The sequence below is a fragment of the Bathycoccus prasinos genome (genome assembly GCF_002220235.1).
Source record: "Bathycoccus prasinos genomic : Chromosome_9".
NCBI lineage: Eukaryota > Viridiplantae > Chlorophyta > Mamiellophyceae > Mamiellales > Bathycoccaceae > Bathycoccus > Bathycoccus prasinos.
Window position 1 is genome coordinate 781,430 of NC_024000.1, and position 13,672 is coordinate 795,101.

Here is a 13,672-nt window from a genome sequence, read left to right on the forward strand (position 1 = left end):
CTTTTCGCTTCCCCCATTTCTCTTTCTCTTTAACTCTCTCTTTAAAGCGAGAAAGATGAGATGACGAGATCTTCTTGTGCTGCTACTAATAATGATACCAACGATGAAAATGAAGATTATTACGACGTCAAACCGTTCGGGATGCTCTTCTTCCTCTTTGACTCACCGGCGGAGAAGCGCAAATATTTACATTCTCGACGAGAATCTTTAGGGGAATTCTTCTCGAGTTTCCTCGACGATAGAGTTTTAATGAACGTTCTGGAACACATAGACGATGCAAAAACGCTCGCAAAATTCACAATGGCGAGTAAAATGTGTTTCCAATACGCCTCGTTCGATTCCTTGTGGAAGAAGCTGTATTTGAATAGGTTTGGTTTAGAGGAAGCTGATTTTAGGCGATGCAGAAATTGGAAACAGTTGTATTATGTAAAGGCGAACGAGACGACTTTGACGATGGAGAAGAAGACAAAGGTGAAGAAGAAAATGGGATGCGTATATTCCGACGCATTGTATTTACCGAAACAGATTAATAACTTAGAGATTAAAAAAACGTGGGTGGAAAGTTTTACGGTGCCTGAGATCGATTGTAGTAGTAGCGAGAAGAGAACGCTCGCGGACGAGGAGTCGATCGAGAGCCGGTTTCGCGAGGAGTTTGAGAACAAAAATCGGCCGGTTGTTTTGAGAGGATTAGCGAAGGAGTGGAGAGCGATCGAGAAGTGGAAGACGAACGATGCGTTATTGAATGAATACGGCGACGAGACGTTCTTAGTGGGCGGCTACCGGACGAGTTTGAACAATTACCTTTCCTATTGTTTACGGGAAAACGATACCGACGATAGCAAGTTGTTACTGTTCGATCCGAAAGTAGCGAAAGAGGAGATGTGGACGGAGAATACCGAGATATTTGAAGAAGGAGGATTGTTTCACAATTTGTTTTCCAAAGATGGTGATTATTTTAAAGTTTTAGGAGAGGAAAAGAGGCCACACTATAAGTGGGTGATCTTCGGTCCGAATCGTAGCGGAAGCACGTTCCACGTAGATCCGAACGGCACGAGCGCATGGAACGCCGTGCTCAGAGGTAGAAAAAAATGGATCTTGTTCCCGAACGATGAAGTCCCTCCCGGGGTGTTTCCATCTGAAGATAACGCGAGCGTCGTGTGTCCTTTGACGCCATTAGAATGGTACGAAAACTTTTACGACACGTTATTAAGTTGCGGCGACGACGATTTTGAAGGAGAGGAAACTTCTAAACGAGCGTACCACTTTCAAGAGACGATATGTGAAGCCGGAGACGTTATTTTCGTGCCCAGCCAGTGGTGGCATTGCGTCGTAAACCTACCGCCAGAACACGACGACCAAGACCAAGACGAAGAAGACAGAAATGTGCATTTAGCGCTCACGGCAAACTTCGTCTCTCGATCAAATATGCCAACCGTCCTTAAAATCTTAGACAGCAAGAACAGCAACTTGGTGAGCGGATACGACGATAAAACCCAGCGACGCTCCCTCGGCGAAGCCTTCGAAAAGCGAATGCGCGAGATGTACCCGGAAATACTCGAGGACGCTCGAAAACAGCGCGCGAGGACGACAAAAAAAGAAATCGCGCCGCCGCGAAAGCAGCAGAAGCGAGTCGGTCGCCTGGCGAAAACGACAGAAAACGCCAACAACGTTACTAAGAAGCCGCGAGGCGAGAACGCAAACGAAAACAACACCAAGAACAAAATTTCCACCACCACCACCATCTTCTCGCAACACCAACAAGAACAACACACTTCGTCGTTCGCGTTCAGTTTTTGGGCGAAAGAGGAGGAAACGAATGATACTACTACTCAAGCGAATACTGATACTACTAACACGTAGCAGAGTTTCTTTCTCTCTCTTTGTCAAATGTAAAAATTTCGCCTAAAAAAAATTCGTGGCTCTCCTTCACTTTGAGAGAAATATCCACACAGTAAAGAATACATTCATCAACACCATCCATCATGTTTTCCTCTTCGAGTGGGGCCCGTCCTCCTCTCTTTTCCTCGAGAGAGCGGCACAATTTGCCGCTCTCTACCAAAACCTGCTCTCATGGAAAAGCATCTGAAGCTGCCGTGAAAAGAAAACGTTTCGTCGTCACGCCTCGAAACGTCGCGAATGTGACGCAAAGTGACGTCGCCAATTCTTCTTCTTCTTCTTCTTCTTCTTCTTTTGAAGGAGGAGGAAAAGGAGGAGGAAAAGATCGAGCGAGAGTGTCGATTCCGTGGACGTTATCGAGAGATCCGATCAAGGAAGGCCCAGTCGGTCCGGAAAACTTAACCTGGAACCCGACGAATCAAACCATCAAAGATTGGCGGTCGATTTATAGAAACACGAGTTTGAGCAACCAAACGCAAGCGAGCTCGGACGCGAGAAGGATACCGAAAGCGTGCGTCGTGGACGGGGAGATTCCGTCTGGATTACAAGGCGGGACTCTGTTTAGAAACGGACCCGGGATGTTGGATATTTACGGGAAAGAGATTAACCAGTTCTTCGACGGGGACGGATTGGTGCACTCGTACGAATTTATTACGGCGCCTTCGTCCGACAAGGAAGAGGATAAAACGAATATTCAGTTCAAGCATAACTTTGTGGAGACGAGAGGATTTTACGACGAACGAGAAGCGCAGCAAATGTTATACAAAGGCGCGTTTGCCGTCGGAAACCCCAAAGGCGATTCGTTTTATAACCCGTTCGATTTTGATGTCAAGAATGTGGCGAACACCGGCGTCGTCGAATGGAACGATAAAGTGTACGCGTTGTGGGAAGGCGGGAAGCCACACGAGTTGAGGAAGAACGATTTGAACACGATTGGAAAAGAAGTGGACGAAGTGTTAGGGCAAGCTTTGAGAGTACCGCAAATGGCGGCGCATTACCGAGTGGAAGAAAACAAAGAGACGAAAGAGAGGACTTTGATTGCGTTTTCAATCGAGTCGCAACCGAGCGCGTTTCCGTTCACGTCGAACAAAGCCGCGTTTTACGAGTGGAACGAAGACGGCACGGAGAAGAAGCGCGTGGATTTTGACGTGCCGAACGCGACGTTTGGATTCTTTCACGACATGTTAGTCACCGAGAACTGGTATTGTTTGTTCCAAAACCCGACGAGCTTAGATTTTCAAAAGTTGATGACTGAGTACATGTTCGCCAAGTGCGCGTTGGCGGAAACGATTGCCATGCAAGACGGGAAAAGACCAATCTTGTGGATGTTTCCGAGAACCGAGAAAGCGAAAAAGATGTTGAGTGGTGACGAAGTCGCGAAGTCGTACGAGTTGAAGAACCAGTTTTTCTTCCACCACGTGAACGCGTTCGAAAGAGAAGAAACCGGCGAAGTGTGTTTAGACTCCATCCCTTGGAAGTTTATGGATTTCTCGATGAACTTAGATATGGTGACTCCGGCGTTCTGGCAAGATGGATCGAGAACGGAGTACACTCGATTTACCGTCAACCCGTCGAAAAAAGACTCGAAACAGGTGAAACAAGAATCCCTGTCGGACCGATGCTGCGAGTTTCCGTGCATGAATCCAACCATGGTTGGTAAGGAACACAAATACGTCTACACGGGTGGTTCCGTCGTGAAAGACGGGAAAAAATGGGGACCGAACCAGTGCTTGGTAAAGTACGACGTGTCCCCATGCGCGAACGATAGCGGCGAGAAAGCGATTGACCAAGTGTACTACTACGGCGAGAGATGTTTCGTGCAAGAACCAATTTTCGCGGCGAAACCGAACGCGGTCGACGAAGACGACGGGTATATTTTACAACTCGTCAACGATGCGGGTTCGGATGAAACTTTTTTGTATATCTTCGACGCGAAGAACATTGAAGCAGGTAAAGGGTACGAGTGTAAAATCCAATTGATGGACGAGCACGTCCCTCCTGGATTGCACGGTTACTGGTCGCCCCCAAAGAAATAGTTATGTAATATAGAGTTTTTGGCTTCTTTTCAGCACCGCGTTTTGTTATATATCGTTTAAAAAAACATGTAATAGTCATACAGATTACGAAGTCGGTTTCCATGAAACCGCCCCGCCGTTTATGGAGCACTCCGTCGCGTCACTTACACCTAAATTTAACGCTCTCTCCCAACATTCTTCCGGTAAAATCATCGTGCACATGTCGTCCGTGCACCCTTCCAACGCCGCCATGCTACTTTCGGTCAACTCGTAACACTCCTTCGTGTGCACCGCGTGGTGCGCGCACAAATCCGCGTCCTCGTCTCCGTCGCCGAACATATTGTCCCAATCCGGTTCGCAATTCACGACGGTCCAATCTTCCTCTCTTCTCTCTAATATAATCGGCACTGAATTCGCCGGATTTGTAATCCTCTCGTACTCTGCCACCGTCCAATGGAACCATCGCATCAAAAATATCCTCAACGTTAAACCGTGCGTACACAGAACCATATTCGTGCTTCCGCTAAACCTCCCGTTGTCGATATCTCTCACCATGTGATCCTCGAAAATAGTCATTCTATCGTACACGTCCGCACCACTCTCCCCATCCGGAAACCTGTAGAAAAACCTCCCGAACGCTTGCCTCTCGTTCTTCGTCTTGATCATCTGTCCGTCTTGAAAGTTCCCAAAATCCTGCTCTCGCAACTGAGGCTCTTCTCGCACGCCGATGATCATCTCCGGATCTAAACTTTGCGCGATCCCCGCCGCGGTTTCCTTCGATCGTCTGTACGGACTGATGTAAAAAAACACTTTCGGGTCCTTCTCCGGCTCCTCGATCTTATCTCGCTCCAACATTTCTCTCAACATCTTCCCGGTTTGCTCGGCTTGTTCTCTCCCTTTCTCGGTTAACCGAATCTGCCAGTCTGGGGTGTTTTGATACGCGGTTTCGTCGATGTTCCCTTGCGACTCGCCGTGTCGTATCAAGATGATCCGTTTCGGTAAGACTCTTTTACTCGTCGAGACGTTTTCGCCGACCGTGAATCCAGGCGCGCGGTAATCCAACGACCGTTCGTCCACGGAGAGTTGAATATTATTCTTGGTATTCGTCGTATTCACTCGGGAAGTTGGTTCGTCTCCAGACTGATTCGTCGTTTCCGTCGTCGACGGGGTGATTGAGTTTAAAACAACTTTACCTCCGCCTCTTCGTCCCCTGACGTTAACGCGCCTTCTTTCTTTCTGCCGCTTTAAGAAAGAAAGTGAAAAGGCGGCGGTGGTGGTCGTGGTGGTCGTCATCGTTAGAATAATTTAAAGAAACGGTGAGCTAATTTTTATGACGTGATGATGTGAAGAGGGGCGAAGGTCATATATAATAAGCAACACAAAAGAGTATTAATTTTTACGAGTTTATAATAAAGTATATTATGATAAAATGTATTAAGATATATATTATTAATTTAAAGCGCGTATCGATCAATCGCGCGATCTTTGCGGATGTCGTTCCGGATGACTTTCACTATGATTGGTCTCAACACGAACCACTGGAGGAGAAACGCCGGGAACATCCAGAGCTTATGCCTAGTGTTCGGGTTGGCGCCGGATTTCTTAATTTTTTTGTAATCGAAGAGGTAGTAGGATTTGCCGTCGCCTTCTGACTTTTTAACGGATTGCGTGGACGCGTCGACCATGGCGCCGACTAAAGCTGGCAGCCACGGGACTTTTTCGTCGTTTTCTAACGTGACGCACTTTTCGCCTTCGGCGTTGGTCGGGCATCGGGAACTGTTTTCAACCACCGCCATGGGCGGCGAGAAATCGTTGTAGTTTTTCTTTCGCACTTTTTTCAATTCAGTTTTAATCATGGAGACAGTTTGTGCGTATCTGCGTTCGATAAGTTTTTGCGTGGTTTCGCCGTTCGGTGGTTTTAATTCGCCGTGAGAGAAGCCCAAGACGACTCGGTCAAAGACATCCGCGCCGCAGTGTTGGCACAAGGCTCTAATCATCAACTCGTCTCCGGAATCGCACCTCCAAGAGTCTAATCTTTGCATAAACACAAAGCAATGCACTTTTCTATCGTCCAAAGCGGCTCTCAGAGCCATTAAACCGTTCGACGAAACGGATTCTCCATCCAACAACCCCGGCGTGTCGATGACGTGGACGTTGAAGCCCCCCGCCGCTCGAGACGCCAACAAAGGTCTCACCGTTTCCTGCACGAACGGTTGGTCGTTCGCTACTTTCTCGTTTATCAGCGCGTTCACCGTGCTCGATTTCCCTACGCCTTGTCTACCAATTAATACCACGGTCAACTCGTTATCTCCGGTTTCCGTTTGTTGTCGCTGCATGTGTTCCGCGATTTTATCGCGCGTCGGTTGCGGCATGGTTTGTAAACCAATCCACGGTTTCATGCCGAGCGGTGGAGTCGCCGTTGAAGCGCCTTCGGAAGTCGTCGCTTCTTCTTCTTCTTCTAACATTTCTGTTAATGTTGTTGTCGTCGTGGGAGGGATGATAAAATGTCAGATTTTTTCTGGTGTTTGTTTCCAGAGGAGGACAAAAGAAAAAACGCTTTCGCCGCCAAAAAGAGAGATTTGAGGAAAAAACACCGACGATTTGAGAGGGAAAGAGGGCAAATGATGATGCGAGAGCGGGAGATAAAAACATTAACGCGAAGATATGATCGTACCTTCGCTGCCATCTTCGGATTCATAATCACCGTCTTCATCCTCGTACTCGGGTTCCTGTTTTGTTTTTAATTGAGAGAAGAGTTTTACGTCAGTATTCGAGAGCGTTTTCGATAGAATTCGCGCGCATAACATTTCTCATCATCGTGATGAAATTTTTAACAAACGCGCTGCTCTGCAACAACAACACCCACGCGAACGACAAAAACCAAACGTGCGCGCGAAATCATGCGAAGAAGAATTAACGTTAAAGATTTACCTCGCCGTACGATGCCATTTCGTCGTCCTTTTACTACTACTACTACTGTTCAAGTGTTTATGTATTCGCGCGAATTTCGCCGGCGAATAAAACAACAAAGTGAATTTTTGTGGTGTACTTTGAAGACTTTCAAAAGAATATCGTTAGTTACTTTTAACAACACATCAACAACGGGACTCTGCGGTAAAACAATACTACTAATAACGACAAGAGGAAGAATGAGCCGGCGAAAGAATCCACATCCGCAGCGCGCGGTAAACGTAAAGACGGTGGTTGTGGGTGATGATGAAGAAGAAGAACAAGAACCGGTGTTGTGTTTGCAAATACCACCTGACGAGGATGATGATGTTTTTGTTGTTGTTGATGATGATGACGATGGTGATGACGATGATGATGATGATGAAGAAGATGATGATAATGATTATGAAAAGGACGAACAGATACGAAAAGAAGAGACTGCTTTTAGGAAAGGAACGAAGAGAAAGAGAACGCAACACGAGTGCGGCGTTTGCGAGAAGGTGTTTGTTAGCGCATCTAAATTGGCCGAACACATGCGTATTCACACGAACGAGAGACCGTACGAGTGTGATGTGTGCGAGAAGCGTTTTACTACATCTGGTAATTTGAAAACGCACATGCGTATTCACACAAAGGAGAAACCGTACGAATGCGATGTGTGCGAGAAGCGTTTTCGTACATCTAGTGATTTGAAAAGCCACAAGCGTATTCACACGAACGAGAGACCGTATGAATGCGATGTGTGTGAGAAGCGTTTTAGTCGAGCTGATAGTTTGAAAGTCCACATGCATATTCACACGAACGAGAAACCGTACGAATGTGATGTGTGCGATATAGCTTTTCGTCATTCTGATACTTTGAAAAACCACATGCGTATTCACACGAACGAGAAACCGTACGAGTGTGATGTTTGCGAGAAGCGTTTCACTCAATCTAGTGGTTTGAAAACGCACATGTGTACTCAACATTAGCTCGTCGTTTATAGTCCTAGCCTACATGTATACGTTTTCTCCAAGGGCGATAGATAGGGAGAAAGAGTCTTAAATGTGAGATGATACTAAATATTCGCGCCGGCGCATGTACTGCTGTCTAGTTATCTAACAACCTATATACTATCATTAATTCTCCTTCCACTGATTCGCGCACTCCACGCACCGGAAAAACTGCGTCATCGGTTCATCCGCCGACCTCGTTTGTACCATCAAAAAATACGCCACGTCGTGCGAGCATTTCGGGCACCGACTTCTCGTCGTGTCCACGTTTTTCCACGCGTCGTCCCCACCTAAAACGTCGTCCACGCGTTTTTTATTCCGAATCGGGACGTCCGTTTTCGACCAAAAAGTGCCGCCGATCGAGTACGAATACGGGCACGTTTTGCAGCACAAGTGTAACAAAAGCTCGTCTTCTTTATCTTCTTCTTTATCCTCGTCGTTTACGTCAAACGCCTCCTCCTCTGTCTTCTTCTTCTTCTTCTCGATGGACAGTAAATTCCCGCACGTGGGACAAAACGTCAGCATTTAAACCCTAAATTTTTCTTGTTTGTTTTGTGTGTTTGAAACAAAAATGAAGCAAAATGAAAAACGAAAATTTTTCGATTGATTTTTTTTTTCGCCAAAAAAAGAGAAAGAGAAGAACAGTTGCACTTTCACATTACTTCCTGAAATACTGGTACTACTCTAATCAAGAGAGTAATAATGGGTGGTGCTGGTTCTGGTGATTCTAACGCTGCTGCTCTTGAAGATGGTGTAACTGTTTCTTCTGTCGATGATATTGTTGGTAATAATGATGATGGTAAAAGAAGAAGAATAAACTTTGAATCCGGAATAGCGTCGATGCCGTCGCCGAATTGGTATTCGAGCACGCATTTGACGGTTGGATTGGTGCGCGATTTTGGTGCGTCGTTGCCGCGTAATTATCATCATCATCATCGAGAAGAAGAAGAAGTGTCGTCGTCGACGTCGAAAACGAGAGGAGGAGGAAAGGGGGTACTGAATGTAATCGCGTACTGCGCGAAGAACGACGTGGTTTTGCTCGACGGCGAGACGAGCGCGGTTTTGGGGCAGATTTCTACCGGGCACCAGAAACGGGCGCTGAGCGTTTCGTTCGTAAAGAGTTGGTTTGATTTTGACGAAGATGAAGAACGAGGAGAAAAGAAGAAGAAGAACGAGGACGACGACGACGATGCCGTGTTTTTATTGGTGACGACGTCGTCGGACGATGCGATACGCGTGCACGACGTCCGGGCGAAGAAGTGCGTGGGGAAGATATCGACGCTTTGCGGGACGTCTTCTTCGACGAAGAATAACAACGCGGAGAGCCCTACCATTACTACTACTACTTCTGCTACTACTACGTCTTCTTCTTCTTCTTCGCGCTACGGCGCAAAGAAACAGCCGAGCCGGTGTGGCCACGGGAAAGGGGCGGAAGTGCGCGTGGTTGAGAGAGAGAAGCGAGAGCGTGGGAGTTTTATAACCGGCGACGGGAGTGGGGTGATGTGCATGTGGCGGTTAGGAGAGCATACTCGCGATGGCAACGGTACTAGTAATAATAATAACAGCAGCAACAACAACATTGCTATAAACATCGAGCCGGAATTCACGTTCGCGTTTGCGGAGTTCATGTCGGGAATAACCGCTTTGGCAAGCATGGACGCGTATTCGTCGTCGTTATCGTCGTCAGAGAATGCTCCGACTTTTATCACGGCGGTTGGATTTGAATCAGGAGACGTCGCGGTTCACGCGTACAAACCAGGCGGATTTAGAGAACGGGTATTTGGTTTAGAAGAAGACGAACGCTTCCGTAAGTCACCTATTTCCTCGCTCGATTGGGTGTTTGTAGACGCGACGGACGAGCTTTATTTAGCCGTCGGAAACAGAAACGGGGATTTATATTTTTGCCTGTTGTCGTCGAGCGACGGCGATATGACTTTAGAGAGGAAAGAAAATCTGATGTTGCTGAATAGCGTTGGTAGCTCGAGTAATAGCAATAGCAGTAAAAAGTCCAATGCGTTGACGTCAAATTCAACGTGCTGGATGAATTTCACGTCCATTCGCCGGCAGAACACGTTTCCGCTGATGGTGTGTTCGTGTAAAGGAGAAGTTACGAAGCTGGCGTTTGACGTTGAAAGGTTTATAGACCATGGAAACAGACCTTTCAGCGCGTGCTCTATCGTTGGGCTAAAAGCAGAGCGCGCTACGCCAGATTTTAGCGGACATAAAAAGTTAGGTTTCTCCTTGGAACTATTCAAAGCCGCGAAAGAGGAGGATAACGACGACGATTCCCCTTCCTTTCGAATCGTCACGCACGGATTGGACAGAGCGATTTGTTTTTACGACGTTTTTGAGGAAAGCGAAGATGGGTATAAATATCGTTTGAAGGGTCAAATATCAACACTTGGTGGCTTTATCTACGACATAGATCATCACGTGGTGCCGGGAATCGGTGATTGGACCATATTTGCGTGTGGTGACGGGACTTTGCGAAAAATGGAAAACGTTGCGCCTCACTCAAAAGTGCCGCATGATGTTACTACGTTTGACAAAGCGTTGAAGACGGAAATTCTATTTAGAGCAGATAAGCAACGGAAGATTACATCATGTCGCTTTTATATTGATCGCGAACACGTGACGCGATGCGTTGTCGTTGGTTTGGACGACGGCACGGTTGGGATGATGCGAGTGGAGAAAGAGGACGGAGACGATAAATTGACGAGAGAAGAGAAAAAAATGCGATTTTTCCCTCAAAAACACCGCGGTGCGGTGATGCAAATAGAAATCGTTCCCTCACTCGAGAAAATGAACAACACCATAAACGAAGAAAGTGTCATCGTTACGCTGAGCGAAACCGGAGAGTTATGGTATTGGCGAAGACTTCCTGGATTCTTCGACGACAAATCTGACGCGCCTGAACCATATCTCGACATTTCGGCGGCGATCCGAGAAGGAGAAGATGATGGAGGAGAACGTGCGAGTCGCCTTAAATATAAAGATGTCACGATATCGCGATTTGGATATACGCGAAGCGCGTCTGCGTTCGTCGTTGGCTATTCGAACGGGTATCTGAGTTGCTTTGAGAATCACAACGCGATTTTGAAATTTCGGTGGGAGGATACGACCTCGCATTCGACAGATATCACCGATATAAAGTGTGACGACAACGGGAAGTACGTGTCAAATACTAGCGTCGCCGTTGCAACATCCTCAAGCGATGGTTGTGTGTTTGTGCGCTCACACGCTAAAGAGTACGCTTCTTCAGAATTTACTGGCAAGATTTCACACGTCGTGCCGAGAGCCCGGCAAAGCGTTACCCGATTGGAGTGGTGTAAAGATGAAAAAGAGGACACGTGTCTCGCGTGCGCTAATGCAGATGGTCTCGTGCGCATCTATACCGTCGGTGACGTGCATTCGTCTTCTGAAGTGTCTTTGCGTGCAGTCTTTCGAGGACATCGAGGCCGCGTTCGGGCGCTGCGTAATTACGCATCTCACTCGAAAACGGAGAGCGAGCGCGGCATCCTTTTCAGTGGTGGTGACGACCAAACCATTCGAATCGCCGACGTGAACGATTTCAGACGCTCGCCAGATATGGGTAACCAGTGTGCGATGTACGAAAAGGAGAAACCATCTCCTCTACCGTTTCGTCAGAGTCGAAGTCCTATCGCTCGAGATGAAGAGGCCACAGGTAATGACGGCGAAGCAGAAACGGAGAAGACAGGGAGGGAAGGAGTACCGACAGTTGAGAAAGCTGCGGTGAAGCGCGAATCTCGCGCGGCGAATTCTGGACACACCGGTCACGTTTCTACGACTACGGTTCCCAAACCGTCAAAAGCGCAGTCGTTATTTAAAACCGAACCGTGGGAATCGACGGCTAAAGGTGCCGAAGTTTCCGAATCTAAAGCCCTCGAGCTTTTGACGCTAATTGACGACACGTACCGAGATGATAAGTCAGACGCAAATTTTGCGTACGGGCCCGAAGGGAACGCGTTGTACGAAAAACCAGAATCGACGAGAAGGATGTTGGAAATTATGCGCGTCAAATCGAGAAAAGAGGAAGAAGAGAGAAAACAAACTCAGAGCATCGTCGCGAACGATCAGCAGCAAAGGAAAAAAACTCCCGAGTTCCAGTTTCCATCTTTACGCTCTGCTGAAAAGCGAGCGGCTATGGCAATGTATGCTGATGATTGGAACGGTGCTGCGTACGAGTTGTTCACAGAAACGAATGGTCCCGTGTATTCAGATTTGCTCCCCGCTATACTTTCAAGTGGTGGCAAAGATCTTTATGATATTTGTCAGAACGAACAAGCGAATCGGTTTATCGATAGAGAAGAGTATCAGCGAGCTGCGTTATGTTTTTTAGCCATGAAAGGTAATGGGAACAATAGCGGTCTTCACAAAGCCGTGCGGTGCTTGCTCGATGGTAATTTACCTCGCGACGCGTGCGCTTTGGCGACGTCGAGATTACCGAAAGCTCACGAATTATGTTTAGAATGTTATCGAGCTTTAGCTACGTTTGAAGAGCAGAGAGGTGCTAGTGGAGCAGCCGCAAAGTCACACATCGCGGCAAACAAATTAAAGAATGCCATGCGCGCATTGGTGAGGAAAGGCCAGTTTGGATGCTACGCCGCTGCGCGATGCGCCTTTGCCATGTTTCGAGAAGACTTTGGCGTTTCAAATTCGAAAATCATCGACCAAGGTGGCGAAACCGATGTTTCTCTTTCTTCTTGGTATTGCTCGGATGATTCATACGAACAAAGTATAGTTTTGAATGCGTTAATCGATCACTCTCTGTGCTCGACTGCCGGCGGCGACGTCAGAGAACGCAACCCGGACAACGGTCTTCTTTTTCAAGATTTACCTCGTCCGCAAGAGAGCATAAATAAAGAATATAAACTCTTGAGCGATGAAGCTGATTACCTCGCGGCATCACTGTGCGCCTTAGAAAACGAGAAGGACCTCTTTCCGGCGTATCCAATCGTCCAGCGCTTCTGGTACGTGGAATGCTTCTCGACAATGGTGAAGATGACGCTCCGGTGTTTGATAATGGAAGAAGGAGAAGAAGAATACCATACTTTGTTCCAATACGTGCAAACATTCATCGAAACTGAGCGCGTTAGGAAAGCGAGTTCATCGTCAGAGACAATTGGCGACGATGCAAAAATATGGGGCCTTCTCTTCAAACGTGTTTCTCTGTTTGCCTTTTCATCTTCTTCCGGTAGCGAGACTGACTGTCCGTCCTCTCCTTTGAAACTGTTGCAATTTGCCGTGTGTTTCGCTTCCGCGCTCGCTCGTGACGCGAAAGGGAAGATGCTCGGAGAAGCGACGGGAGCATCAGCATCAGAAGCAGAAGGTTCCTCAGGCGTCGGCATTAGTGGGTACGAGTTTTACGCTCACGGCGCGCTCAATCTCAAGGACGACCACCGCGACGACGCCGAAACGAACGCGCTTTCGCCTTCTTCGTCCTCCGTCCTTTCCCGCGCGGTATTTTTAGCCTCAAAATTCGGAGTGCAGGAAAATGGTACTCTTTTACAGTTCTGTAATAGTAACAGTAGCGGTAGCAGTACTAGTAGCAATAGCGTTAGTAATAGATGAGCGGTTTTAGGAGGCAAAATAAAAAAATGTTGGAAACAAAAGCGAGAGTCACATTCTTGTCCCTCCTTTCTTTGCGAAGCAAGCAAAAATATCTCTTCACTTTCTTCATTTTATATCTCTCAGGCAGAAGCGCGCGCGCCTAGAGAAAACACTCTTTGTATGCTTCCTCTCGCTTTTTCTCCTTCTCTTCGCTTCGCATCTCATCATCATCGTTCGTTCGTACCATCA

At 47.3% G+C, this 13,672-nt stretch overlaps 7 protein-coding genes across 7 annotated transcripts; 4 read left to right on the forward strand and 3 right to left on the reverse strand.

Moving 5' to 3' along the window:
- Nucleotides 1–60: 60 nt before the first annotated feature.
- Nucleotides 61–1,860, forward strand: Bathy09g04180 (predicted protein; the record flags this gene model as incomplete). The annotated part of the gene is made up of 1 exon (XM_007510940.1): nucleotides 61–1,860. The coding sequence occupies one exon, from the start codon at nucleotides 61–63 to the stop codon at nucleotides 1,858–1,860; it is 1,800 nt and encodes a 599-aa protein (XP_007511002.1).
- A 122-nt stretch (nucleotides 1,861–1,982) lies between these two features.
- Nucleotides 1,983–3,932, forward strand: Bathy09g04190 (predicted protein; the record flags this gene model as incomplete). Its single annotated transcript, XM_007511003.1, has 1 exon — nucleotides 1,983–3,932. The coding sequence occupies one exon, from the start codon at nucleotides 1,983–1,985 to the stop codon at nucleotides 3,930–3,932; it is 1,950 nt and encodes a 649-aa protein (XP_007511065.1).
- An 84-nt stretch (nucleotides 3,933–4,016) lies between these two features.
- Bathy09g04200 (predicted protein) lies at nucleotides 4,017–5,204 on the reverse strand (the record flags this gene model as incomplete). Its single annotated transcript, XM_007511027.1, has 1 exon — nucleotides 4,017–5,204. The coding sequence occupies one exon, from the start codon at nucleotides 5,202–5,204 to the stop codon at nucleotides 4,017–4,019; it is 1,188 nt and encodes a 395-aa protein (XP_007511089.1).
- Nucleotides 5,205–5,365: 161 nt separating this feature from the next.
- Nucleotides 5,366–6,376, reverse strand: Bathy09g04210 (the record flags this gene model as incomplete). The annotated part of the gene is made up of 1 exon (XM_007511207.1): nucleotides 5,366–6,376. The coding sequence occupies one exon, from the start codon at nucleotides 6,374–6,376 to the stop codon at nucleotides 5,366–5,368; it is 1,011 nt and encodes a 336-aa protein (XP_007511269.1).
- Nucleotides 6,377–7,060: 684 nt separating this feature from the next.
- Nucleotides 7,061–7,831, forward strand: Bathy09g04220 (the record flags this gene model as incomplete). Its single annotated transcript, XM_007510911.1, has 1 exon — nucleotides 7,061–7,831. The coding sequence occupies one exon, from the start codon at nucleotides 7,061–7,063 to the stop codon at nucleotides 7,829–7,831; it is 771 nt and encodes a 256-aa protein (XP_007510973.1).
- A 147-nt stretch (nucleotides 7,832–7,978) lies between these two features.
- Bathy09g04230 (DNA-directed RNA polymerase III subunit RPC10) lies at nucleotides 7,979–8,377 on the reverse strand (the record flags this gene model as incomplete). The annotated part of the gene is made up of 1 exon (XM_007510918.1): nucleotides 7,979–8,377. One exon carries the CDS (start codon nucleotides 8,375–8,377, stop codon nucleotides 7,979–7,981), a length of 399 nt encoding a protein of 132 aa, XP_007510980.1.
- A 177-nt stretch (nucleotides 8,378–8,554) lies between these two features.
- Nucleotides 8,555–13,444, forward strand: Bathy09g04240 (predicted protein; the record flags this gene model as incomplete). Its single annotated transcript, XM_007510881.1, has 1 exon — nucleotides 8,555–13,444. One exon carries the CDS (start codon nucleotides 8,555–8,557, stop codon nucleotides 13,442–13,444), a length of 4,890 nt encoding a protein of 1,629 aa, XP_007510943.1.
- Between the last annotated feature and the right edge of the window lie 228 nt (nucleotides 13,445–13,672).